Genomic DNA, 27,369 nt, shown 5'->3' with positions numbered 1-27,369 from the left:
TTTTATGCCTTACTATACTATAACTTTTTATGCCTTACTATACCATGACTTTTTGTGCCTTACTAAACTATGTCATTTTTGTGACTTTTTATGCCTTACTATACTATGACTTTTTATGCCTTACTATACCATGTCGTTTTTATGACTCTTTATGCCTTACTATACTATGACTTTTTATGCCTTACTATACCATGTCGTTTTTATGACTCTTTATGCCTTACTATACTCCGACGTTTTTATGACTTTTTATGCCTTACTATACTATGTCGTTTTTATGACTTTTTTTGCCTTACTATACTATGTAATTTTTATGACCTTTTATGCCTTAATATACTATGACGTTTTTATGACTTTTTATGCCTTACTATACTATGACTTTTTATGCCTTACTATACTATGTTGTTTTTATGCCTTACTATACTATGACTTTTTATGCCTTACTACATTATGATGTTTTTATGACTTTTTATGCATTACTATACTATGACTTTTTATGCCTTACTATACTATGTTGTTTTTATGAAATTTTATGCCTTACTATACTATAACTTTTTATGCCTTACTATACCATGACTTTTTGTGCCTTACTAAACTATGTCATTTTTGTGACTTTTTATGCCTTACTATACTATGACTTTTTATGCCTTACTATACCATGTCGTTTTTATGACTCTTTATGCCTTACTATACTATGACTTTTTATGCCTTACTATACCATGTCGTTTTTATGACTCTTTATGCCTTACTATACTCCGACGTTTTTATGACTTTTTATGCCTTACTATATTATGACTTTTTATGCCTTACCATACTATGTCATTTCTATGACTTTTTATGCCTTACTATACTATGACTTTTTAGGCCTTTCTATACGATTACGTTTTTATAACTTTTTATGCCTTACTATACTATTTCATTTTTATGAAATTTTATGCCTTACTATATTATAACTTTTTATGCCTTACTATACCATGACTTTTTGTGCCTTACTATACTATGTCATTTTTGTGACTTTTTATGCCTTACTATACTATGACTTTTTATGCCTCACTACATTATGACGTTTTTATGACTTTTTATGCATTACTATACTATGACTTTTTATGACTCTTTTTGCCTTGCTATACTATGTCGTTTATATGACTTTTCATGCCTTACTATACTATGACTTTTTATGACTTTTTATGCCACACTATACCATGACTTTTTGTGCCTTACTATACTATGTCATTTTTGTGACTTTTTATGCCTTACTATACTATGACTATTTATGACTTTTTATGCCACACTATACCATGACTTTTTGTGCCTTACTATACTATGTCATTTTTGTGACTTTTTATGCCTTACTATACTATTACTTTTTATGACTATTTTATGCCTCACTATACCATGACTTTTTGTGCCTTACTATACTATGACTTTTTATGACTTTTTATGCCACACTATACCATGACTTTTTTTGCCTTACTATACTATGTCGTTTTTGTGACTTTTTATGCCTTACTATATTATGACGTTTTTATGACTTTTTACGCCTTATTATACTATGACTTTTTATGCCTTACTATACTACGACTTTTTATGCCTTACTACATTATGATGTTTTTATGACTTTTTATACCTTATTATACTATGACTTTTTATGCCGTACTATATTATGACATTTTTATGACTTTTTACGCCTTATTATACTATGACTTTTTATGCCTTACTATACTATGACTTTTTATGCCTTACTACATTATGATGTTTTTATGACTTTTTATACCTTATTATACTATGACTTTTTATGCCTTACTATACTATGTCATTTTTGTGACTTTTTATGCTTCACTATATTATGACGTTTTTAGGACATTTTACGCCTTACTATACCATGACTTTTTGTGCCGTACTAAACTATGTCATTTTTATGACTTTTTATGCCTTGCTATACTATGACGTTACAATGGATTATTTTGGCCTTACTATACTATGTCATTTTTAGGACTTTTCATACCCTACCATAGTATGTCTTTTTCATGCCTTACTGTACTATGACGTTTTAATGAGTTTTTATGCCTTACTACACTATGTCGTTTTTATGACCTCTTATGCCTTACTATACCATGTTTTTTTATTCCCTACTGTACTATGCATATTTTTATTTTTAATTTTATGCTCTTATTATATTATGTCATTTTTGACAGTTTTATTTTAAATTATAATATAACATTTTATGCTTTACTATACTACGAAATCTTTTGACTTTTTATGCGTTATTATACTATGACGTTTAATTTCCTACTATAATATGATGTTTTATGCCATAGTATAATTTTTAGTCCTCACTATACATGACGTTCAATGCCCAAGTATACTGTGACGTTTTTTGATATATTCATGCCTTACTACACTACATTGTTCATGCCTACTATGATTTTATGCCGTTTTATACCACATTAAATTATGACTTTTCATGTCTTATGCCTTAATATACCTTAACATTTCATGACCTTTTCTTCTATATTATAATATAATGTTTTATGCTTCAATATTGTTATGCCATAATATGCTATGACATTTCTTTGACATAGTATGCCTCACCCTCTGTCCATTCCAATTTCATTGTTTTGGCTGGTAGCATGGTTCTCAGTCACAGCAGGCAGCCATATAAACTCACTGTACACTCAGCAGCAAATAGACAGACACAGTCAGAGGGCAGTTGGTGAACATAGTAGAACATTTAGCAGTTAAAGAACCATATATTTTCCGCAGGAGCTGGTGGAGACCAAACAACCAGCAAAAAGAGACTGAATATTGGACTGAGATTCATCAGGTGACACAACACCACAAGACATAAATCGTCTTGTTGCTCTGTACCTGCTGAATGTGTAAACAAAGGGTTATGAATCACCATTCATTTTTTTTTCAGATTTGTTGATTGTTGTTTCTACTACACAGAAATGCCAAAATGTTGTATAACAAGTTGCATTGTTATGTCAACTGAAACTAACAGGACATGAATAACATCGAATAAATGTGAGATCAAACAATTTGTGGAGGGGAATGGGGTTAAGAGAAAGTCAATAGGTGAGGGCTCCGGGAGATTGGCAAAATGACAGCTAAAACTACAAATAAAACTATGGATTTGTAAGTACCTAATGAAATGATGTTTAGATAAATTAAACTTCTTACAGAGCTGCTGAAATGATGCAAAGGTGTTATTAATGTATAGGTCACCAAAAATCTTAATGCCAAAGGTGGACCATAAGGAGAACGCTTTATCAGTGAAGGATGAAAAACTGGATTGGCTGATGTTGGAGCTGAGAGGGAAAAGGTCTGTACACCAAAATGGTGTCTGAATTGTTTCCAAATCGTCATAGTAGACTTAAGATGAATAAGGGCTGTCAACAAGGCAGGCTTAGTGGAAATAGCTTCCATATGCAGCCACGAGGGAGGAGCAGATACCTCTACAAATGGATCCAAAGCTGAATTACTCTAAGGTTGATTAGCCCAATAATAATAATGGGTATGCATTGAAAAGGGTAGGACAGTTTGGGGAGGATGTTCATCTTTACAGAGTTAACCCAGGCTACAAGGGATAAAGGCAACAATGACCACTTCTGGAGGGTCACCATTAATTTTAATGACATTAATGTTGATGACATGTTTTCATCATTTGCTGCTGAGTTGGAAGGTGAGGGCTCAGTCTCATAAGAGCCAGTAAACATGGGCCAACGGGATTGCAGCACTTTCACCAGTCAAATGATACACTGTTAAAATTTAGAAAAGTCAAACATTTTATTGGCATTCACTTACAGTAGGAAAGAGTGGTAATCACAGTAAGGCAATACATTTATTAAAAAACAAAACACTGATCACTTAGCCCTGGCCTTTCCTCCCATATAAATTCCTCCCTTATAAAAGCCACTGACCTCTGTGATAAAATAAGTTATATACATCTGTGATAGCATTCAGACGTTGAGCGGATCAACAGAAAACGTTGCATTTTAATAGTTCTGAAAAAAGTACAATCTACAATAGTAAGAAATTATTTGAACTACAGAGGGTTTACAAAGACAGCAGGGCACATGGTGATGTTATGGACAGTATAACTGGTTTAAAGCTCCGAGGACCTAATAAAAGCAAAACATAAAATGGTACAATTACCATTGTCATATCCTCACAATCATTTACTCTGCTATGAAAGTATTGTCCTGACTTCCTGATTTACTTCTCCAGTAATTATAAATACTAAATCTGTATTACTCCATGTGTACATGCACAGAGGAGCACACTGCATACTTATATGTTACAACAGCAGCTTTGTAAAAAGTTCTGCTACAAGTGGGGTAACAGGTTAACACGACCATAACCCCAAACAAGAACATCAGTATTGGACGATTCTGCAAAGCCCTAAATTACGTTCAATAACTGTTATTTATTTACTTATTGTTACATCCAATGCCAACATTTTTAAAGTCTTGCTTTCTACATTTTCTGCATATGCCGACTACTACTAATACAATGTATTTACATTGTGTGGTTTCCGCTCTACACAGTAGTTTTCATTGTATTGAGTCCAATAATCCTTCGCTGCGTTAAATTTCCTTCACATGCAGGAGGAATTCACTGCAAATGATGCATGAATGTACTTTATGTCACTAATATCAGCCTCACTGTCTACAGTTCAATCTCTAACATCTGGATTAAAAAAAAAAAATGCTTTTGACGAATGCAGCATGAAATCAGATCAAAGTTGCTTATGCTGCATGGTGCAGAAAGACAGATTATTGGCTTCTTCTTCATTTAAAATCTGTGAGTCTGTTTGGCTCTTATGCAAACTGATACAGTAGTAGCTGCTCCATGAATGTTCTGGGACCTGGAAAAAAAAGACTGAAATCTTTAGGATTATAACTTGAAGGTTAGAGAAAGATCATTGTCTAGCATATGAATACGATGTGGTGCACACCCATCCACCACACCCTTACTTTTCACCTCTCTACATAAAGGATACACTACTTCCTGTACTGGCACTGAATGTTGGCTTTGGGCATAAGTAATGAGGCGCGGAATCGTCCATAATTGATGTAATTCCTTGGACCCTGAACTGTCTGATGGTACCAGTTATATAACAGCTGAACCACAGCGAGTTAAATTAGTAACACGATGCAATGATAACAATGACACTTCATGGCCAAACTACTGTAGAAATTCAGACTAGAAGCTACAAACATTCAAAATCCTTCAGTATCCAGGACCAGTTCAGTGACTGGCAGCATATAGATCACACAACATTGATTGGTATGAATTAAAGTAACTCAATCATCCATCTATTTATTCTCTAAACTGTTTATCCTGTTGTGTGGCAGTGGACTGAAGCCCATCCCAGCTACTGACGTTACTAAATCAATTATAAATATGATGCCTGCTTTTAACAACAGCTGAATTACAAAGGAGAAGAATTTGCAAAAAAAAGCCTGTTTTTTGGGTGCTCCAGTCAAGTAAAAGACAGGAGTGGATACCAAAAATCGAGGTAAAAACAGTCCTGTATCGAAGGCGTTGGCCTCAGTTTTGGGGTAAAGGATCATAAGTCTGGTTGGCTGTGAGGAGTGTAAAAGCAGGATGGCTGGGACTCAGGATTTGATGTGTATCTGCCCATGGAGGGCCTCAGCCTGGGCTCTCAGGCTCCGAAACTCTGCCTGGATGAAATCAGTCAAGTTCTTTCTCATTTCCACCTGAAAGGAAAATTTAGAGAGTGAAAAAACATGTTACAAATATACGTTAATAATCTGCTTGTGTGACACTTTACCCTATCACAAATCAGGTATGCTAACTGCAGATCAAACCTTTAGCCGATTAGAGGATTGGATGATCACCAGAGAATTTGTTGGAAACTCTTTTGAGAGATGATTAATAATTTTTTTTTTTTTCAAACGTTTGCTGGTTCCTCCTCCTCAAATGTGAGGGTTTGTTGGTTTTCTTTGTTTCATATGACATGTATTTATGTCTTTGAGTATTGGATTGCCAGGCAGACATATTTGTTTACATTTACATTTACATACATTTCCTGGACACAACCATTTTAGCCTAGTTTCAGACCATTTGTTACACTACAGAAAATGTGGCTAAGGAATAAGGAATCACAGATGAGCTGCAGCTAATAATAATCATTTTTATTATAGATTAGTTTATCAGTTATTGCCATGATTGTATACACTTATCAAGAAAATAATAAGCAGAATAAACATTGATGAAAATAATTGTTGGTTACAGGACGGATGTTAACAAAAAGGAATATTATAATGATCTACACCCTGTCAGCAAATAGCAAAAAATGCCCATCACAAGTTAATTGTGACATCTTCAAGTGCCTTGTTTTGTCTGATTAATGTCAGAAATTTGTTATGAACTTCATAATGAAATATAGTTAAGTTTTTAAAATACATAAATGAAATCTACTCTGTCCACACCTGACTCTTGTTTTCAGCTCGAAGGGATTCAACAAGCTCTTTCACACTGAATGGTTTCCCCACCAGGACTGTGATTTTCTGAAAGTAAACCACCAGTTATGACAACAGTCTGTCACAACTGACAAAAAGCCATGATAAATAAAAACATTGTATGTAAAAACATTGCTGGGCTTAGATGTGAATGTTCCTACCTTGCCGGTCTGAGGAATGTAGGGCGTCACATTTGGCAGGACATCATTCAAACCTGAGGCAAAAGTAGAACAGAGAGAAGGACACTTATTTGATTTTTATATGAAGTAATCAATGTTCCCTCAGCACCTACATCCCCTGTGATGAGCTGATCACTCTGTTGTTTTTCAATTCGGCATTAATCGGTTTCTACTTTCATTTGTTTTTAATGTCAACAAATCCCATGAAAAGACCAAAACCAATAATGTGTTAGTGCATCAATACTTTCTATTTAGTTCCTACTGAAGACTCATAAATATTTTGCTTAACCCTTTTTAAACAAGAGTAAGTATAAGACTTCTTTTCTGGTCCAACCATGTGCCGGGTCTTCCCTCATGCAGACACATGGGGGATGTGATCATACACAACAAAACAAAAGGTTAAATGCTAATTTAATTTAATGCCAGAATGAAATCTCCCCTTCAGTACCATGGATAGCGCCACTTGGTCAGGCACGCCAAAAACACTTATTCATACACTTCAATATTTAATAGAAAATAATCTCAAAATGCAACAGAACAACTTGCTGTGAACATAAAAACAGGCTGTCACAGGAGAGGAGCGCTGACAGTGAAAGTCCATTTCTGATTTTATTGTTGTTTGCACTATAGATTGTTTCATTATCAGACTGGCCATCGTGGGCCACCAAGTTAGTGGGCCAGTCAAAAATAACATAAAACAACATAAATGCCAGCAATGCGCTCAAAATGGTCTGGGGGTTGTCCAATTAACTTTTTAGAATAAAAGCTCACAATAGCTTCAAATTAGTATTCCTGCAAAAAAAAAAAAAAAAAAGAAAGAAAAAAAAGACCTTTCTTGCAAAATTGCTAAAGAGGAAGAGACTACACTACAGCCTGTGGCATGATGTGTGATTGTTTGAATCTGTCATTTACTCTCAACATGGATAAAAGTATAATCAGAAACAGTAGAGAAACCGAGGCACTTCATTTCCGATTATTTCCTATATCCGTGTCATGTGGCTTTCTCCACCTTCCCGCCCCTTTAGGAGACCAGAAGCAGGTCTGAGTTTATTCATTCCAATGGGCGAAGTGAACGAGATCACAGATTATCACAGATTCTTTCACTTCATAGTCACCGAAACAAATTTTGGACCCATTTTTTCACAAGCCTCACGTCTTCAAAACATTCTGGCATCAAAATGACATTTTTGCTTTTTTACACCTGCCTCTGTCTCGGTGCCATACTCGAGAGATCTGTCAACTGCCGACATCGTTTGCCAACCGATAACCAGATGTTTAGATGGACCAGAGTTATTTTTGGATTGACTTACTTAGATGTGAAACCATGGATGTTTCATTGCTTAACAATTGCTAAAACAGATTATTAACCTATTAAATTGACATGACTTTGTACTGGGCTGATCAGATGTCGTTAGTAGATTAAAAAAAAAAAAAAATTTTTTTTTTCAATTTGTACTATATGCGTGTTGTATTGTCTATTGTTGTATTCTGTTGGCAGGGACAAGTAATCCATAAATTATGATATTATGGCTGGTGAGCCAGTTGTGGCCTGCGGGCCTCCAGTGTGCTGTCCCGTGTGGTGTGTACTGTGGTGGTGGGTTACTCACCCACATGCCAGAGCGGCAGGATAATCGGATTAAGGGAGCACTCTGCTATCAACCGACCCACACCTAAAACACAAAACAGATATTTTATCTCACTGAGCTTCTGAAACAGAATCATTTCAACACTGAAAACTGACATGCAGGCAAAGTGCAAAGGGTCAATATACAGGATTGTATCAGTAAGTTATAAACAACGTTCATCTTTCAAGTGTGATCTACTGTTTTCTTACTGTATGTGTTCAATATGTGCAGTATTATACTGTAAGTTGTCATTACAGTGGCACAAACTTGCACCGTGCTTACCCCATTTTAGTCGTATAAATTCTTCAGTCATGTTGATTTTGCCTGTTTAAAAAAAGAACAAGACAGAAGTGCTTATTTTCCACTATAATAAAAACTAAATAAAAAACAGAAAAAGCTGTGAGCAGGAAGGTTAACATACCCTCTGGAAAAATGTGCACCCATTCTCCTCTGTTCAGTTTCTCCAGAACAAAATCCATACCTTTCTGGTAAACACCATCACCTAAAGACAACACAATGGTTCATTCAACAGACAGTAATACAAAGTTGGGGGATAATGAAACAACTGTGCAACACTCACCTCTGCAGACAGGAACACACTTTCCACGGCTGAAGAATCTAGAGTGCAGCTCTCTTGTGAAGCAGATGTCAGATGCTGCTGGGGTCCTGTCCAGTCACAAGCAGGTAATTATTCATTATCCAAAATAACAAAAGAACAAAACAAAACAAAATCAAACAATTTTCTACTATTTCTGAGTGATAGCGTTGTAGAAATTATAAAACTCACCACCGCATCTTGTTGAAGTTCCACAAATGTCTGAGCTTCAGAACACCTGCCACAAAACACGCACAATTATTTCTGATGTTGCCGACTGACTCATGTGATTTTAAATTGTGGGTCTGTCCTTACCCCAAATATGTGGGTCATCCATACAAGACTGGTGATTGCACAGAGTGATGAGGGGCGTGTCAGAGGGTCTCTGGTCAATCAGGTTCAACAAAACCTCGTGGTTGTGGACTGTCAAGCAGTTCATGTACTCTGAAGATATAGAGATTGGGAGGGAGAGAGAGAAAATGAGAATCAGTGAGCTGAGAAAAAGGCTGGAAACCTGAGTTAGAGAGTGAGAATATTCTTGTAGCTATTTGGCGTATTGGTAATGTGTTGGTGTGTGTGTGCGCACATATTCCAACTTACTGGTCCAGAAGTAGGAATAGGAGCCCACCATGCCCATGATCAGTGAGCTGGAGATCCTCCATGCCAACGCAGGGCATTGTGGGAATGGCCATCTGACCTCCAGGGGCATCACAGCTCTCCACAGACACTACATCCACACACATTAACCTGACACAACCCAAACACAACAACAAACAGCCAGAGGAAAACTTAACACAAGGCTGAAATTGTTTTTTTTTCTTATAAGCAGGTTAATTTCTTGTGTGCTCTGTATTTAAAAATAATGACACCAAAGTCATAGATGTCTTCACAGTTACCTTGCCTAACAGAGAGCCTGGGTTCAACTGTTGCTGTTGCTCTGTCGCTCAGTGTCTGACTAGCTCATGTAACAGGGTTTAGTCTGCTCCTGAATATACAGTTTACAATAACCTCATAAACCTCTCTTTGAGATGTTGCATATGTTCTGGACATGTAAAAGGCCCATCACCCCTCCTACATAAGGGCAAGACCCTCAGACTGAAAGAGACACAAGTTATTTTGAATCTTTTTACTAATTTTTTCATCTACTTTCACTCGTTTTGCATCTTTTTAATTGTTTTTTTATTTATGTGGTCACTTTGCTTCTTTTTGTAGTCATTTTGAGTCAAATCATGTCTGCTTTGTGTCATTTTACCTTTGTGTGGTTAGTTTGTCTCTTTTTAGTTGTTTTGTGTGTCTACTTTTTCTTTTGGCTCTTTTCAGTTGTTTTTTGGGGTCTATTTTCTATTCATTATATGTCAAGTCACACCCATTTTGTGTTTCTTTAAATTCCTCTGTGGTTGTTTTCCTTGTTTACGTGGTTTGTGTCTCCTTTTGGTTCTATGATTGTTCTGGTTCAACACCGGGCCCCCTGACCCCTTGGGCCCTTGGAACTGTACCTTGTAACAACAGCTACTAACAATTAGTTACTTTATCCATTTATCTGTAAATTATTTTTATATCATTTATCATTTGGTTTTTCAAATGAAAGAAAAATAATTAAAAATGCCTGTTTCAAATTTCCCATAGAGCAAAATGCCTAATTCAAATGTCTTGTTTTCCTTGACTAAGATAACCAGTTTATTCTCATAGAAAACGATCAAATATTCATATCTGAGAAGTTGGAACAGGTAAATTTTCATAATATTTACTTAAAAAACTGAAATGAATAATGTATGATTAAACACAAATGTGCAATTTACATTTACCTGGGTACTTTACTTAAGTATATTTGTCAAGTATCTGTACTTTACTTGAGTATTATTCATTTTGGAAACTTATAATTTTTACTCCACTACACTTAAAAGACAAATTTGACTCCACTACACTTCTATGAAATACTCATTACTTTGAAGCAGCTTTTATTCAGTGAATGAATTTTGTTTTATTTTGAAAATATGATAGACCATATGCTTTGTTTGTTACAGGAGAAAAAACAATCACAGGCAATACACTGTCAGTCATGTTGAACTCAGCTCGTTCTGAACCAGTCTCCTAATGATGGCTACGTTAGATAAACATGAGGCAGAAGATTCTTCTTAAACTTTTAGAAATAAAGAAAGATTCATTTACTTTTAAATGAGTGCTGTGTTTACCACGACCAAACTTCATCACTGACTTAAAAAAAAAAGAAATAAGAAAATTACACTGGGTGTCCTTTTTCCTTTTGTTGATACACTTGTGTTTTTATGGTTAATTCTATAGACACTGCATTAAATCCTACAAGCTTTTTATTCTACGTGTTTTACAGTCAGCTGTCGCTTCAGTAGATTGTTTCAGATTTATTAGGTTCTGTAAATGTGGCACAGGACAAATTTTACTTTTAAATACTTAAATATTTTTAAAAGCCAAGCTCTCCAGTACTTTGACTACAAGTAAAACTTTGACTGAACAACTTTCATTTGTATTGAGAAATATTTGACCAGGAGGATCTATACTGTGACTCGAGTAATGAAGCTTTGTGTTTTTGTCCACCTCTGCTCAGGGATATGCAGCATGTGAGAGCATAGTTCAACCTGAATCCCTTATTTCAATCAGCTGTTGTTAAACCCAAACATCTAATCTGTTACTATATTTTCACCCGAGTCTCAGGTCAAAATATTCAGGGTAATGTACAACAGCTAGCTGGCATTAGCCTGTTAGCCAAAGTTCACTCAGCTCGGAGAGACATATAACGTTTAGCCTGTAAAAAAAAAAAAAATTATAAACCGGTTTATACAGGCGTGAGCAGCCGTTTTTAGCTTTACCGTCACTCAGTAGCTGCACTGACACAAGTCAATGAACGGCTATCTGCTGCTTCTCTGGTCTCTGTGGTCGAAATTAGCCAACTAACGGTTCTTTTACCTACTTTAACGTACTTTAACAAACATATAACATGTTGTGTAGCTCTACGAAGCCGTATTTAATACATTTAAAAATATTAATAACTTGGGAACTGAATAAAAAACAACAACATGGGGTTAAACACTTACCTCAACTTCACCTTTCTCTTGCTGACAGTTTGATGGTCACTGACACCGGAACTGAAAGCTAGTCGCATCGAATTCTGGGTACTGTAGTCTTCAGAAATTGTGTCGTTTAACTTACTATCTTCAGATGTTTTGTATGTATCGAGCGCCCTTTGCTCTTCACTTTATGCTGACGAGTTAAAGCTTCATATATACTGATATGTTTAGTCCCCAACCCGCTCCGTGTTGAGCAATGTGGATTTATGGGTAATGGAGGCTGTGAATTAGGCCAAAGGTTAAGCGCCTCTATGTAAAGCTCCTGTTCCTCGTTTGAGTTTCCCTTTATGGAGAATTCACCTGGAATAACTTTAGCTTGACTGGTGATGAGTTTTGCACAGAATATATATATCACACAGGATTTTGTTGGAGATTTGCCATCTCACACAGCAGATACTTACTTAGACTAATACAACACTAGATAGAAATATTGCCCCTTTCTTTTTTCTTTTCTGCACACCTGCAGATTTGCCCTCAGTAATCCCAATGTAAATTTTTTGATCAATAAAGATCACTATGACCTTGCTGCCTGGATCTAGGGTAAATCAGGGTTGGTTTGGCCCACTAGGTAGTGAAAATGAGCTGTGATGCCCACTTGAGTCCCTCAAAATCCTCTTTTCAACGTCTTTATACTGTAAGTATTGATGTCTTACTGATTTTAGGCTTTCTATGTAATCTTTATTTTATTTTATGTTATTATTTATTATTATTCCACCTCATTTTACATTAATGTCTTTAATGTTTTTCATTTTACATCAATGTTTTTAATATGTTTTTATGTTCATTTTATGTTTTCAGGTGATGCACTGGATACATGCCATGTGTTTGTTGTAAGGCACTTTGTGCTATATTTCTTGTATGAAAGGTGCTATACAAATAAAGTTGATTATTATTATTATTATTATTATTAATAAGCATAATGTTTCCTCCGCAAGACAGGGCCTAAAGATTTGTTAACAGCGGACACACTATTTATATTGCAAATTGCAAATTCTTTAATCAAACACTTTATTCACAAAGCTTATAAAACTCCCCCGTGCCTGTACATAGGCCAAACAAACCCACTCACCCCCAGATAAATTCACACTGACTTTTGGAAGAGCTTATAGATTAAAAACATATTTAAATCCTTATTAAACTAAATGGGTCCAAACTTATTATCTGACATTTTACAAACATCATAATTAGTTTGTAAGAAAAGTGAGAATATTAACAAACACTCTATATCTCAAAATCATACATTCGTAAATGTGTGTACACATTATACCACTGCTCACAAAAAGTGAGGATAAAATCATGGTTACAAAGAATGACAATTAAAATAATTAATTTGTAAAATTAAATGTAAAAATACATTTAAGTATACAAAAATTCCTTACATTTCACCATCCATGAAATGTACGAATTAACAGACGCAACTCAGAAGAGAGCTTTGTCTCTGCAACAGGCTGGTCCAGACTGGCGGCCAGTTATAGACAAACTGGCTTATCTCACCAACTGGGTGCAAGCATGTTTAATCCCTTTAGTGCCACCTCAAATCCTAGAAAACAGGCCTGAGAGAGAGAGAGGAAGAAGAAAGAAACATCGTATTTCAGTAAAGAAAAAAAAGTCAGATGATGGTGTTTGCCTGTAGTTATCAGGAAGTATAAATATAATAATAAGAGTATAATATGAGAGCAATGTAAGAGGTCAGAATTACTGCGTTGGCAGGGAAGGCTCTTAGAAAGACAGCGTTAAATCCCTTATAGAGAGCTTTAGGTCCTTCTTCTCGCAGCAGTGTTCTCAGGACGTCAACCAGACCTCTGTACTTCCCATCTGCAGCTACACACACACACACACACACACACACACACACACACAAACACACACACACACACACAAAGTTACAGGAGAGAAAATGTTCTCTTTTGCAATTGATGTGTGTATGATAGTTTTTATCAATGGGCCATAACAGTTAACTGCATTTTCTGTGTATTCTCTAACATGTTTTCTAGCAGAGGTAGATGGATGAGATTTAAGGTTTTATCGTCAAAATTTGGACACCAGTTTGATCCCAGTTGTGCACCTACAGCGGACAGAGTGCCACATGGGCAAAGTAGGATTTTACCCAGAGCTGTTTCGCCCTGCTTCTAGTCATTATGCTAAGCTAAGCTAACAGGCTGCCAGCTGCAGTTCCATATGTAACGGACAGATAGGAGCAAAGGTGTAGCATACAGGAAGGACGCTCCTATACTTTTTTTCTCCAAGTGATGAAATAAAATATCTACAGTTCACATAATTCAATTGAAATATATAAACATTCAAAGTGCTTGAAGATCCGATAATCACTAAAGCGTATGTCATGTAGAGAGCTAATAAAAACAAATGAATGTTCAAAGTTGTCATATTGACATTTAAGGTGTATTGGGTGATTTTCAAGTGTCATGTTTCAAAAGCCTATTCCTCAAACTGTTGAGCTGCTCCTTAAACTAAGTTTCTCCATGTACAATAGAATGCAGCACAGGAGGTTTGAGTACATAGTCTTACTAATCTTATGCTGACTCTGGCTCTAACCTGTCTGGAAGTTTGATTTGAGGACATCTGGAGGAAGAGCGATCGTCCAGTTTAGTATTCCTGCTACACCACCGGCCAGGAGGATGTTGGGAGTGCTGATCTGAGACACACTAAACACAAAAACACACAGATGCACATACAATCAAGGTGAAAGATCTTTGTACTTGTACTTTATAAATGTCTTCACTGTATCCATGGTTACTCACCTTTGACCCTCAGGTGTCAGGAAGTTTTTGAGGTATTCGTATGTCAGGAAGTACAGACCATTAGAAGGCACATCTAACAGACAGAGGAACAGAAGGGCAACATGTGAGGCTGTAAATCCATGGTGGCCTTTGGATTCAACAATCACACAATGCTTTCATTTATCAAGGCTTTTACACACACACACACACACACCACACACACACACACACACACACACACACACACACACACACACACACACACACACACACCACAGATAAGTGTACCTCTGATGAGAGTAAGCACAGTCCCTTTGTAGACACTGCGGATCCCCTGCTCCTTATAGAGCCTGACTGCACAGTCAAGTGGACCTGCATACCTTGACCTACCACTGCTAGCCTGCACCTGGAAAACATACGTCAATATTTTTAGTTAAACTGAAACGTGCATTAAGGGGCCTCACTGTGGTGCAGTGGTTAGCACTGTCGCCTCAAAGCGAAAAGGTTCTGGGTTCTGGGTAGAGTTGTTCTCCGTGCCTGCGTGGCTTCACTCCGGGAACTCCTGCTTCCTCCCACATTCATAAAACATACACATAAGGTTAATTGATCTAAAGTCTAAATCTAAAGTGCCCATAGCTGTCGGAATATATCAGCCCTGTGATTGACGGGGAACTGTCTGTCGCCCAATGTCAGGTGGGATACACACCGCGATCCTATAAAGATAAGATAAAATGAATAATGGATGGATGACACATGCATTAACTGTTCTTTTTGGCCACTTGGGGGCCACTGACTTCTCATCGCCTTTTAAGTTGATATGTCGAACCTACTGGTGAATCTAAGTCCAGTATTCCCTCTCTTTTATCTCTGTATTTGGTCTCCACCAACTCCTGAGGGAGACATCTGGCTCTCTAGCTGTTAAATTCATTGGAATAAAACAGTTCTTTGACTCAATTTATAAATAAACACCCAGTGCAGGAAAAAAACAAACATTAATCTGAAATAATCAGTCACACATGCATGTGTACATGTGTTATGTTAAGAAGAATCATGAAAATCTATGTGTTAAAAAAGACAAAGAGGAAGTCAAAGGTACATGTGTGCAAGTCCAACACATTACCTGCAGTAAACATTTGATCCTCTCTCCTGGAGCCACAATCACTGTAGTGAAGACCCCTGCCAGACAGCCAGACAGGAAGATCTGAGTGTGCCTGCACAGAATAGAATAGAATAGAATAGAATAGAAGAGAAGAGAAGAGAACAGAAGAGAAGAGAATAGAATAGAGTTTGTTTCAGAGAGCTGACGGAAGATACAGAGTCAGGTGATAATTCTCTGTCACTTGATCCACTGTTTAGATAAGCTTTTAAAGATGCTTTTGATGTTTACCATCTAAGTTTGTGGGTTAGCATGCCAATTAGCACTAAACACAAGGTACAACTGAGGGTGGTGGATGTGCCATTGGTTTTACAGGTATCTCACCATAAAACAAACTACTGGATAAATAAAATTTTAACCTGATAAGGTTTTAGCTGAAAAGTCAAGAGGGTCATCAAAGTTGCCACAGTGCATCCTTACGGGAGTATGAATGTGTGTATCAAATTTCATGTCAATCCATCCAGTAACTGTCGAGATATTTCACTATGAACCACAAATGTGAGCCTCATGGTGGTGCTAGAGGAAAAGTCGAAGGATCACCAAAGTCAATAAGATTCATCATCTAGGCTGAATGTACGTATATAGAAAATTCCATAGCAATCCATCCAATAGTTGGAAAGGGAGAAAGGAAGCTGAAGGAAGAATAACTTTCAAAATGTCCTCTCCCTCCAGTAAAATGTACAAACAAATCTACATGGAGCATCACCAGGCAGGGGAAGTGAATGCAGTTTTGACAAACACCAGGACTAGAGCTAGAGATAGAAGAGAGCAGTGGTCTCCAGCACGTGTGACATTGGTACATACTGTACATATATATATAGAGAGAGAGGCAGATGGGGTCAAAATGAAAGGAGCTAATAACAACAACAGGGTCGGTGGGAGGTGGCGGGGTAATATGAGGAAGGGGGTGTAGAGGGGGTGTGTTGCTGCAAATAAGCGAATGGTAGCAGTGGGCAGGGCAACAGAAAAATGCTTATATATAGAGCTCATATTCCAGGTATTACCATCACGCTGTAGAGACACTTTCAAGCAAACAACTCTGTGTGTGTGTGACTGTGTGAGTGTGTTGTTTTACTAACGTCAGAGGTTTGTCAGGATCTGTCTGCTGGAGCTGTTTCCCCAGACCGAAGCCAAAGAAACTGATGGCCATCATAGGAGCCACGCCCGCCAGGGGAGCCCCCATGCCTTTATATAGGCCAAGGATACCCTACACACATGCACAGAAAAAAAAACAATTTGAGCATAAAAACACCTGAGTGGAAATGGAAGAATTGGAATAAGAGTCAAAATATTTTAAAAAGTTTTGGTGTGATAAAAACTAAATGTGACAAAGTGCAATGGAAACAGACTTGGTGAATAAATGACGACGAACATGAAACATGATTTAAACGTCACTCGTCACTTCCAATGAAAAGATCAGTTCTGTTTAGAGCGAGAAGACTGTAACCTTTTTTGATTTTTTGGACTTTGACTTCTGCGACTGTGTGTGTGTGTGTGTGTGTGTGTGTGTGTGTGTGTGTGTTTGTGTGTGTGTATGTGTTGACCTCTTTGGACACAGTCTTGCGGAAGCAGTCATATGTTCCTGTGTAGAGCACATACTGCGTGCAGGAGGCTTTGGGCTGCGTCTGAAGCCTCACCTGAAGAACAGAGTTTAATTAGAAAGGTGAGCCACCCACACACACACACACACACACACACACACATACACACACACACACACACACACACACACACACACACACACACACAAACACACACACACACAGAGCTCTGACCATGAATTTCGGAAGGGAGGATTGTTAAGAAAGCGCTACAAGATAAGGGAAACACCCATCAATGTCTGATGATTGATAAACAAACAGGGTGGTTACAATGTGTGTGTCTGACAGCTCCTGTGAGAATCAGATACAACTTACTCACATTTGGCATTTAGTTAAATTACTCCAACATAAAATGGACAATCAGTAGCTTAACAAAAGGTCACTGTGTAATGCACCACCTGAAACATTGATGTATATATACTTTATTTAATCAGGAAGTAACATTGAGATCAAGATCTAATTTACAAATGAGACTTGAGTACAAAAAAATAAAATTGATAACAAAAAAGTATTAATAGCAGAAATACACATGAGGACACGTTTATATAAACAGCATTGCATTTCTGTATTGGTGTATAAAGCAGCATCAGGTGAAGGCAGGTTACATTCACTAAAGAACTACTTAGTAAACACACTAGCAGCTGTTTAAGGCTCCAATAAATATTAATTAATTGCTTTTGTTTCTCTGGCATATTTTGTCCCTTATCTTAATGTTTACCATATTTGCAATCTTGGCTTAGCATGTTAACATTGGTTACATTTGTAAATTAACACAATACAGCTACCTGCTGGTAGCGCTAGAGGAAAAGTCAGGGGATCATCAAACTCATTAGGCTTCATCCTTTGGGGATCATGAATGTCTTTACAAAATTTCATGGTAATCAACAGACAGACTGACATTTCCTAAAGCCTGTATAAAAGGAACCTTTGCTCTTATATGCCATGGGATGGCATGCACCCTGTTAGTGTTGGCCCCCCTTGAGAACCAGACAACAGCCAGTGTATGAGTAAAGAGGTGGAAAGTTTTGCTATGAATAGAAAGGTGTCACAATCACCCCCCCACACCACCTTAAAACCTTTCCTCTCACCTCTCTTTCCTCCACCTCCATTCAAACACAGCGCTTGGCTGTTGGTTTGGTAAGAATTTGATGTTCTGCTCAGAGACACTTTAGCGGGGCAGAGGAACCTGTGGCCTCCAGCTGAAGGACAGTCTCTTTACCAAACAACAGAGCTGTATTTTTTCTCATGGTTATTAGAGATAAAATGATTAATTGATTAGTCGATCAACAGGAAAATTAAGTATTTTGACAGGTAAATCATTTAAGTCATCTAAAATTCTCTGGTTCCAGCTTCTGAAATGTGAGGATTCAATGCTTTTCTCAGAAAATCCATCTGCAACTATTTGATAATTAGTCATTTAAGTAATTTTTCAAGAAGAAAATTTACTTTTTTTTCTCTGTTTAATATAAGTGTAAACTGTATATCTTTGGGGTTTGGAGAAAACTGAAGCTATCACTTTGAGATCTGGGAAAAGCAATTTATTGATTAATCAAGAAAATGTTCAGCAGATTACTGTAGTGTAATTAACAGAAGTCAAAACTCATGGTCAGACCTGTAAAAGTTCATTGTAGGGTCCCTTCTTTATTAAATTATAAACCTGATGAGGTGAACATCTGGGTCAACATGTACATTTTACATTTTCTGTGAACCTTTTTGTATCCTGTTGATTGTCTGTATCATGATAGCCTGTAAATTCTGATTGTGTGGACCTGTACCACTGGCTGCAGTGTTATTACATCTGTCAGCTCATTAATGAGAATTTCTCAATCAAAAATGTGATGAATTTTCATGTTGAAGCTTCTCAATTGTGAGGATTCAATGTTTGGCCGTGTTTTGGACTGTGGCTCCACATACATATCAGCAAATCACCTCAGGACTCAGGGGAATTATAATTGTAATTATAATTATAATTACAATTATATAGCATAATAAAATGTTACTTGCAGCCCAGTCTTATAACCAATCTCATACTACTATGCCACACACAACTCTACAGCCTCATTCCTCCGTCTTTCTTGTAGCAGCCACATGGCCTTGGTGACATTTTAAGCTGATTTATCAATAATCCCCTCAACACCTTGATCACTGACTTTTTCTGTGTGAACTAAACAAACCCCAGAATAAAATGTACAGAACTGCTATAAAAGAAAGGAAATTAGGATCACAGAAGCATTTTAGTGAAACCCTCTAAAAATGATGATTGAACTTCTTTTAAGAACAGGTCGCCTTGCAGCCTATATAAACCACATTTTGCTCAACAGTCACTCACCTTGATGGTGTCCAGCGGGTGTCCGGCCAGCAGCAGACAGGCTCCGCCGACTCCCCCAGCCACGAAGTTCTTGAGCGGCGAAACTCTTGGCTCTTCCCCCATCCTCTTCCCGCATGGCCAGAGCAGGCGAACCGGGCCACTGATCTCTTCACACCGCTCCCAGACAGCCCGCACACACACCGTCGCTGTCCTGTCTCACTGTGTCTGGGTGCGGTGAGACCTCAGCTGCCTGTCTGCCTTCATAACTTCTGTCTGTCTGTCTGCTGCCACGTACAGGCCGGATCTGGACTTTGCCTTCAGAGAGTTGGGGGAACTGAGAGCTATTTTCCCCACCAACAGTTAGGCTATTAACATTCATTCCACCCATAATTTTACTATAAAACTCATGTTTTATGACGCCCATGCACGCGCTTGGGTTGAGTCTGTGGTCCCATACTTCCTCTATATAACACTCCATATACCTACCGCCCCGAACATAGAAACAGCGACCTCTGCCGGTGATACCCTCCGCCGTCTATGCAGCAGGTTATCATGACCCCCAGTTAAGCCTCCGTTTTTTTGCGACATCTAGTGGCCGTAGTGATTATGACAGGAGCAAAGGGAATGGGATTGCCAAGTGGAAGAGTGTATGTCGACAAAGTTAACGACGTTGTTATTATTGTCACAATGACGAAAAAGATCGTCTAATGTTGCGGAAGTAGTTATTTTAACCGGAAGTGCGTATTTTAAACAAAATCACGACGTTTCCCTAAACCTAACGAAGTAGTTTCTGTGCCTAGAGTTAAGGAAGCCATGATTGTTCATTATTGAAAGCATAATAACCCAGGTCCGGTACGAATGAAGCTGTAGGGGCATGTTTCAGGAGTCAGTCATAGGACTGAAAGAAACATAGATACATAGACACATACATAGACAGATAGACACTTTATTTCTTCCTTAGGGGAAATTCATGTGTCCAGTAGCTCATTAGTAATAATAATAATAATAGTTGATAATAAATAATTAACAATAATAATTAAATGAGTCCACTTCATTTCGCTGTTATATAGCCTGATGGCAGTGGGGACAAAGGATCTTCTGAACCTCTCTGTTCTGCAGCACAGCAAGATGAGACGCTGCAGCTGCTTGTGAAGAGGGTGGTTGGTATGGTATTGTCTAAGATCTTACATTGCATGTGTCTCTCAACAACAGTCCTGAGTGAGTCCAGGCATATAATACATATGTATACACACACATATATATGTGTATACACACACACACACACACACACACATATATATATATATATGTGTGTGTGTGTGTGTGTGTTTATATAATGTCAGTGAAAACAAATGTCTCTGTTAATCATGGTTGGGAGTTGCCCCCTCCAAAAGATGAATGTAGTCTGTGTGATTGTGGACATTATTCAGTCTCAAAACACTTGTCTGAAGCTGGTTGTTGAACAGGCTTTTACACAGCTAGAAAATGTGGTACCGAGCTGATATGAGTATGAGACAAAAGGCTGAATAATTGTCACTTAACATTTTTTTTCATTTAATTATTGAACAGAAGATGCATGCATACACAGTAAATACATATGGCGATGTTTGTATCTCACTTTATTTAGATTTGTTCCAATTAAGGCAATTAACATCTGCATAGTACAAAGCTTTCAACCAACCAACTCATAGGATTGATATTAATTAGCCAGCTAAAGTAAATGATACCAAAGCAACAGGTGCTACGTTGCTATAAATGTGACGGCTCTTTGTCTACTTCTATCTAACATCAAAAAGTTTGATAAATCACAGATTTTCTATTCAATCTACAGTGAAACTTTAAAATTCTTTTCCTGCCATTTTATACCGTGTTGGCAGAAGTTGTCATGACAGAGACATACAGAATTAAAGAGATTCACCTCAGTGTTTCGGCTCTTTGTTCTTCCTTGTCTTCTGTATGTAGAGGAGCAGCAGAAAACCAACCAACAGTAACAAACCAAGTAAAAGCACACATACAACCAGAGGCAATAAATAGGAAGGGACATATGAAGAAGTAGGGTGAGGGGCATCTGAGAAAGCTGGGGAGAGAAAGAGAGAGAGAGCAAGAGAGAGAGAGAGAGAGAGAGAACAATTAGTGTAAGTAGTGTACATAAAGGAATTAAACCTGCTGAAATGTATTCTAAAGTAATAAATAAAAATGAAAAAACCTTATAATCACTTTTTGTTTTGAATTTAATGTGAAATTTTGCTGTGGAACGTTCCTAGACAAATAAGAACCGGACATTGAAAAAGTACTGATGTAAATCTAAATTCAACAACTCTGTATAGGAGACTCCTTCAAAGGTAAAGAGAAGTAGCAAACAAAAGCAGTGAAGTTTGGAAAAAGGGTTTAAGTTTTTCATCATGGCCTCAATGTTTGAAAAACTACAACTCCATGATGTGTACCTGCAACTGAAGGCTGGTTGGAGGTTTCAGGGAAAACTGGTGAAGGTGTGGACCTTCCTGAACTGGAGCTTAAACTCTGTGTTGTTGTTGGTGTGGAGGCTGATGGGACAGAAGTTGAGAAGGGTTGGAGAGTCCTGATTGGTTTTGAAGTGGTTGGAGCTTTGAACAATGAAAACACAAATAACAACCAGATATTGAACCTGTGCTCATGTAACTCTTCGTTCAACACCTCTATTTGAGGGGCTCCTCTTCCAAAGCAAAGAAAAGTAGCAAACAAAAGCAGTAAAGTTTGGAAAAAGGGTTTAAGTTTTTCATCTTGGCCTCAATGTTTGAAACTACAATTCCAAGATGTGTACCTGCAGCTGAAGGCTGGTTGAAGGTTTCAGGGAAAACTGGTGAAGGTGTGGACCTTCCTGAACTGGAGCTTAAACTCTGTGTTGTTGTTGGTGTGGAGGCTGATGGGACAGAAGTTGAGAAGGGTTGGAGAGTCCTGATTGGTTTTGAAGTTGTTGGAGCTTTGAACAATGAAAACACAAATAACAACCAGATATTGAACCTGTGCTCATGTAAATCTGCATCAACAGCTCTATTTGAGAGGCTCTTCTTCAAAAGCAAAGACAAGTGGCAAACAAAAGCAGTAAAGTTTGGGAAAAGGGTTTAAGTTTTTCATCTTGGCCTGAATGTTTGAAACTACAACTCCATGATGTGTACCTGCAGCTGAAGGCTGGTTGGAGGTTTCAGGGAAAACTGGTGAAGGTGTGGACCTTCCTGAACTGGAGCTTAAACTCTGTGTTGTTGTTGGTGTGGAGGCTGATGGGACAGAAGTTGAGAAGGGTTGGAGAGTCCTGATTGGTTTTGAAGTTGTTGGAGCTTTGAACAATGAAAACACAAATAAGAACTGGACATTGAATCAGTACTGATGTAAATCTAAATTCAACAACTCTGTATAGGAGACTCCTTCAAAGGCAAAGAGAAGTAGCAAACAAAAGCAGTAGAGCTTGGAAAAAGGGTTTAAGTTTTTCATCTTGGCCTCAATGTTTGGAACTACAACTCCATGATGTGTACCTGCAGCTGTAGGCTGGTTGGTGGTTTCAGGGAAAACTGGTGAAGGTGTGGACGTTCCTGAACTGGAGCTTAAACTCTGTATTGTTGTTGGTGTGGAGGCTGATAGGACTGAGGTTGAAAAAGGTTGGAGAGTCCTGATTGGTTTTGAAGTGGTTGTGGCTTTGAACAATGAAAACACAAATAACAACCAGATATTGAACCTGTGCTCATGTAACTCTTCGTTCAACACCTCTATTTGAGGGGCTCCTCTTCCAAAGCAAAGAAAAGTAGCAAACAAAAGCAGTAAAGTTTGGAAAAAGGGTTTAAGTTTTTCATCTTGGCCTCAATGTTTGAAACTACAATTCCAAGATGTGTACCTGCAGCTGAAGGCTGGTTGAAGGTTTCAGGGAAAACTGGTGAAGGTGTGGACCTTCCTGAACTGGAGCTTAAACTCTGTGTTGTTGTTGGTGTGGAGGCTGATGGGACAGAAGTTGAGAAGGGTTGGAGAGTCCTGATTGGTTTTGAAGTTGTTGGAGCTTTGAACAATGAAAACACAAATAACAACCAGATATTGAACCTGTGCTCATGTAAATCTGCATCAACAGCTCTATTTGAGAGGCTCTTCTTCAAAAGCAAAGACAAGTGGCAAACAAAAGCAGTAAAGTTTGGGAAAAGGGTTTAAGTTTTTCATCTTGGCCTGAATGTTTGAAACTACAACTCCATGATGTGTACCTGCAGCTGAAGGCTGGTTGGAGGTTTCAGGGAAAACTGGTGAAGGTGTGGACCTTCCTGAACTGGAGCTTAAACTCTGTGTTGTTGTTGGTGTGGAGGCTGATGGGACAGAAGTTGAGAAGGGTTGGAGAGTCCTGATTGGTTTTGAAGTTGTTGGAGCTTTGAACAATGAAAACACAAATAAGAACTGGACATTGAATCAGTACTGATGTAAATCTAAATTCAACAACTCTGTATAGGAGACTCCTTCAAAGGCAAAGAGAAGTAGCAAACAAAAGCAGTAGAGCTTGGAAAAAGGGTTTAAGTTTTTCATCTTGGCCTCAATGTTTGGAACTACAACTCCATGATGTGTACCTGCAGCTGTAGGCTGGTTGGTGGTTTCAGGGAAAACTGGTGAAGGTGTGGACGTTCCTGAACTGGAGCTTAAACTCTGTATTGTTGTTGGTGTGGAGGCTGATAGGACTGAGGTTGAAAAAGGTTGGAGAGTCCTGATTGGTTTTGAAGTGGTTGTGGCTTTGAACAATGAAAACACAAATAACAACCAGATATTGAACCTGTGCTCATGTAAATCTGCGTTCAACACCTCTATTTGAGATGCTCTTCTTCAAAAGCAAAGAGAAGTAGCCAATAAAAGCAGTAAAGTTTGGAAAAAGGGTTTAAGTTTTTCATCTTGGCCTCAATGTTTGAAACTACAATTCCATGATGTGTACCTGCAGCTGAAGGCTGGTTGGAGGTTTCAGGGAAAACTGGTGAAGTTGTGGACCTTCCTGAACTGGAGCTTAAACTCTGTGCTGTTGTTGGTGTGGGGGTTGTTGTTGGTGTGGAGGCTGATGGGACTGAGGTTGAAAAAGGTTGGAGAGTCCTGATTGGTTTTGAAGTGGTTGGAGCTTTGAACAATGAAAACACAAATAACAACCAAATATTGAACCTGTGCTCATGTAAATCTAAATTCAAAAACACTGTATAGGAGACTCTTCTTCAAAAGCAAGGAGAAGTAGCTGATAAAAGCAGTAAAGTTTGGAAAAAGGGTTTAAGTTCTTCATCTTGGCCTGAATGTTTGAATCTACAACTCCATTATGTGTACCTGCAGCTGTAGGCTGGTTTGTAGGTTCAAGGAAAACTGGTGAAGGTTTGGAGTTTCCTGAACTGGAGCTTAAACTATGTGTTGTTGTTGGTGTGGAGGCTGATGGGACGGAGGTTGAAAAATACATGGATTATGAAGAAATATTTCATGACTTTCAATGAAAAAAGAAAAAACTCACTGTCAACAAGGAGCAGGAACATGTGGTACGAATCTGGAGACAAAGCTCTGCCATAACCACACCTGTATCGTCCTGAATCCGACTTGACCACCTGTGTGATTGTGACATACTGTCCAAATGCAGATCCTTCTTTATACTCAATGGTGTATCTGCCACTCTGATCTTTGTTCTTATCAGTTTCAATGAGAATGTCCTCTTGTTTTTTACATTCACCCCTACAGAGGAACATTCTGCTACTATTTACAGCATCCCTGCACGAAAATTGAACTTTGTCTCCTTCAACATTAGTGAGGAAAAAACCAGAGTTTCTATCCACCAGTGCTGTAAAAAAAGAAAAAAAAAGAAAAGAAGAGTCAACAGTTACAATCTGTACTTCCCGTATGATCCTGCACACATATCTACAATTACACTGGGAGCTGCTCAGTTCAACCACAGTCTTTGATTGGTAATGCAGCAATTTGATCATAATCAGAATAATACATAAAATATCATAAATAACTCACATTCTTCCCACTGTTTAATTTGGTTCTATTTGATTCCATTTATTCTTACTCTCCAAAAGTCCCACAATATAGTGAATATACTAAATATATCAGTTTTAATGAATTTAAGTAGAAACTTACCATCTGAAATTCTGACCTCAAAGTCCTCGAACAAATCTGGAACTGCTGATGTGCCCAAACCACACCTGTACTGTCCTGAGTCAGACTGGGTCAGATTTGTGATGGTCACAGACAGAATACTTCCTCCAGATGATCCTTTGTTTTTGTATCTAATGCTGTATCTGCCACTCTTAGCACTGAACTTATCTGTTCTAATGAGAATGTCTTCTTCTTTACATTCTTCCCTACAGAAAAACTTCCTGCTTCCAGACACATTTAAGTGGCAAGATATTGTACCATGTCCTCCTTCAGGTCCTGTGAAAATGGGGGGTTTTGCACTGACGAGTCCAGAGAATCCACCACACAGAGCTGTTGAAAAGATGAACAGTGAATACTGATGGTTTGAACTTTGTGTGTTGTAGACTTACTGTAAAACAGACTGCAGGTTAATGAGATGACAATGAGTTAGATTAGATTGTTGAAATGCTGCAACAGAAACTAGTAACTGAACACATCAGCGAACAACAGGACATATGAATAAGAATACAGCAACTGAAAAACCTGGAAAAATGTTCAAAAGTAGTGTGTGCTGCAGCATTAAAGAGATGGTCAGCTAATCAGTCCTCACCTGATAAGAAGCAGAACAGCAGAACATGGTGGATATTCATTCTGAATTTGATCCTGATGGAGAAAATGTATTCAGCTGCGGGAGACCTGCCGCTATCACTTTGCTCCTTCCAGTCTCTCTCTGTCTGTCTGGTCAGTCAGAAAGCTGCTCAGTTTAATGATTAACTGACCTAAAATTTTCCATCACATCTTACTTTGCACTTGTGACAGAGGAAATCCTCAAAACTCAAGCCAAGCTGCTTCCTCTGTCTGATATCCTGTTATCAAATAAAGTAAGGAACACTGTCTGAAAATGAATCTGAGTATAATATTTATTCTTGCAGCAAGGGAACAAGTTACACACAAATGTTCAAAGAATACAAAATTCACACAGGATTTATACACAGAACATATGAGAGTGTTCCTCACATCTTTGCTGATATTTGATACACACAATATAAACTTGATTCATGCCTTATCATAGCTATTGTGTGGGATCAGTAGCTGGACCAGCGAAGGTCACTCCGCTCCAACACAATGTCAAAATAAGAAAAGTTCACTTCAGGACAATACAGTTTCTCTTTAGGATAGTTATGTTTACCTAATCATAAAGTATCACAATTTTCCAACATATCCCATTAGGTATAATCAGCATTCCTGTGTTAACTGCCCTGGCCAAACATCCTGTTTTAATAAGACATATATCATTGTTCAAAAACGGAAACACTTATCAAAACTTCTTCCAAAATATAAAAAATTAAAAGGTCTCATCAATCAACATAGATCCAGACAGAATTGTGTGGGCTGTCTATGTGAAACACTTTGAACTCAACAGATACAATGCTAATTAAAAATATTTCCTCTGGTTTCTCTATGGCGAAAGAATGA

At 37.9% G+C, this 27,369-nt stretch overlaps 3 protein-coding genes across 24 annotated transcripts; all 3 read right to left on the bottom strand.

The window, feature by feature from the left end:
• Window positions 1–3,767: 3,767 nt before the first annotated feature.
• Window positions 3,768–12,074, bottom strand: tafazzin (tafazzin, phospholipid-lysophospholipid transacylase). Of its 2 annotated transcripts, XM_056385740.1 has the most exons (11): window positions 11,956–12,073; window positions 9,488–9,634; window positions 9,203–9,331; window positions 9,080–9,125; window positions 8,873–8,958; window positions 8,714–8,794; window positions 8,575–8,616; window positions 8,275–8,337; window positions 6,650–6,702; window positions 6,459–6,536; window positions 3,768–5,723 (listed from the first exon to the last, which is right to left on the bottom strand). In XM_056385740.1, the coding sequence occupies exons 2-11, from the start codon at window positions 9,594–9,596 to the stop codon at window positions 5,622–5,624; spliced, it is 789 nt and encodes a 262-aa protein (XP_056241715.1). In that variant the 5' UTR covers window positions 9,597–9,634; window positions 11,956–12,073; the 3' UTR covers window positions 3,768–5,621. The 2 variants fall into 2 exon arrangements, with proteins under 2 accessions (XP_056241715.1, XP_056241716.1); XM_056385741.1 differs by lacking the exon at window positions 6,459–6,536 and having other exon boundaries at window positions 11,956–12,074.
• Window positions 12,075–12,976: 902 nt separating this feature from the next.
• si:dkey-150i13.2 (mitochondrial carnitine/acylcarnitine carrier protein) lies at window positions 12,977–20,237 on the bottom strand. The gene is made up of 9 exons (XM_056385180.1): window positions 19,813–20,237; window positions 17,427–17,519; window positions 16,962–17,089; window positions 15,847–15,937; window positions 15,015–15,132; window positions 14,748–14,820; window positions 14,542–14,651; window positions 13,688–13,809; window positions 12,977–13,541 (listed from the first exon to the last, which is right to left on the bottom strand). The coding sequence occupies exons 1-9, from the start codon at window positions 19,912–19,914 to the stop codon at window positions 13,479–13,481; spliced, it is 900 nt and encodes a 299-aa protein (XP_056241155.1). The 5' UTR covers window positions 19,915–20,237; the 3' UTR covers window positions 12,977–13,478.
• A 1,156-nt stretch (window positions 20,238–21,393) lies between these two features.
• On the bottom strand, window positions 21,394–26,819 carry LOC130174263 (mucin-2-like). 21 transcript variants are annotated; one of them, XM_056383943.1, is made up of 13 exons: window positions 26,504–26,819; window positions 25,897–26,244; window positions 25,274–25,594; window positions 25,096–25,194; window positions 24,722–24,898; window positions 24,366–24,524; window positions 24,012–24,170; window positions 23,657–23,815; window positions 23,301–23,459; window positions 22,947–23,105; window positions 22,592–22,690; window positions 22,236–22,394; window positions 21,394–21,868 (listed from the first exon to the last, which is right to left on the bottom strand). In XM_056383943.1, the coding sequence occupies exons 1-13, from the start codon at window positions 26,541–26,543 to the stop codon at window positions 21,711–21,713; spliced, it is 2,196 nt and encodes a 731-aa protein (XP_056239918.1). In that variant the 5' UTR covers window positions 26,544–26,819; the 3' UTR covers window positions 21,394–21,710. The 21 variants fall into 21 exon arrangements, with proteins under 21 accessions (XP_056239918.1, XP_056239917.1, XP_056239912.1 ...); XM_056383942.1 differs by having other exon boundaries at window positions 22,592–22,750; window positions 23,657–23,755; window positions 26,504–26,818; XM_056383937.1 differs by having other exon boundaries at window positions 22,236–22,334; window positions 22,592–22,750; window positions 26,504–26,817.
• Window positions 26,820–27,369: the final 550 nt, after the last annotated feature.

The sequence above is a fragment of the Seriola aureovittata genome, chromosome 9 (assembly GCF_021018895.1).
Source record: "Seriola aureovittata isolate HTS-2021-v1 ecotype China chromosome 9, ASM2101889v1, whole genome shotgun sequence".
Taxonomy (NCBI): Eukaryota; Metazoa; Chordata; class Actinopteri; order Carangiformes; family Carangidae; genus Seriola; species Seriola aureovittata.
This window is presented reverse-complemented; position numbering and strand designations above follow the sequence as displayed.

Coding starts and splice junctions, on each gene's coding strand:
- tafazzin (XM_056385740.1), bottom strand. CDS start 9,596: ATGCCCCTGGAGGTCAGATGGCCATTCCCACAATGCCCTGCGTTGGCA. Junction 8,795..8,872: donor GTGTGTTCCTGTCTGCAGAG/GTGAGTGTTGCA, acceptor TGTTGTCTTTAG/GTGATGGTGTTTACCAGAAA. Junction 6,703..8,274: donor CCTGCCGCTCTGGCATGTGG/GTGAGTAACCCA, acceptor CTTTTGCCTCAG/GTTTGAATGATGTCCTGCCA.
- si:dkey-150i13.2 (XM_056385180.1), bottom strand. CDS start 19,914: ATGGGGGAAGAGCCAAGAGTTTCGCCGCTCAAGAACTTCGTGGCTGGG. Junction 14,652..14,747: donor CTGACACCTGAGGGTCAAAG/GTGAGTAACCAT, acceptor TTTTGTGTTTAG/TGTGTCTCAGATCAGCACTC. Junction 13,810..14,541: donor CAAATCAAACTTCCAGACAG/GTTAGAGCCAGA, acceptor GTGTGTGTGTAG/CTGCAGATGGGAAGTACAGA.
- LOC130174263 (XM_056383932.1), bottom strand. CDS start 26,543: ATGAATATCCACCATGTTCTGCTGTTCTGCTTCTTATCAG. Junction 24,899..25,095: donor AAACCAGCCTACAGCTGCAG/GTACACATAATG, acceptor CATTGTTCAAAG/CTCCAACCACTTCAAAACCA. Junction 23,460..23,656: donor CAACCAGCCTTCAGCTGCAG/GTACACATCTTG, acceptor CATTGTTCAAAG/CCACAACCACTTCAAAACCA.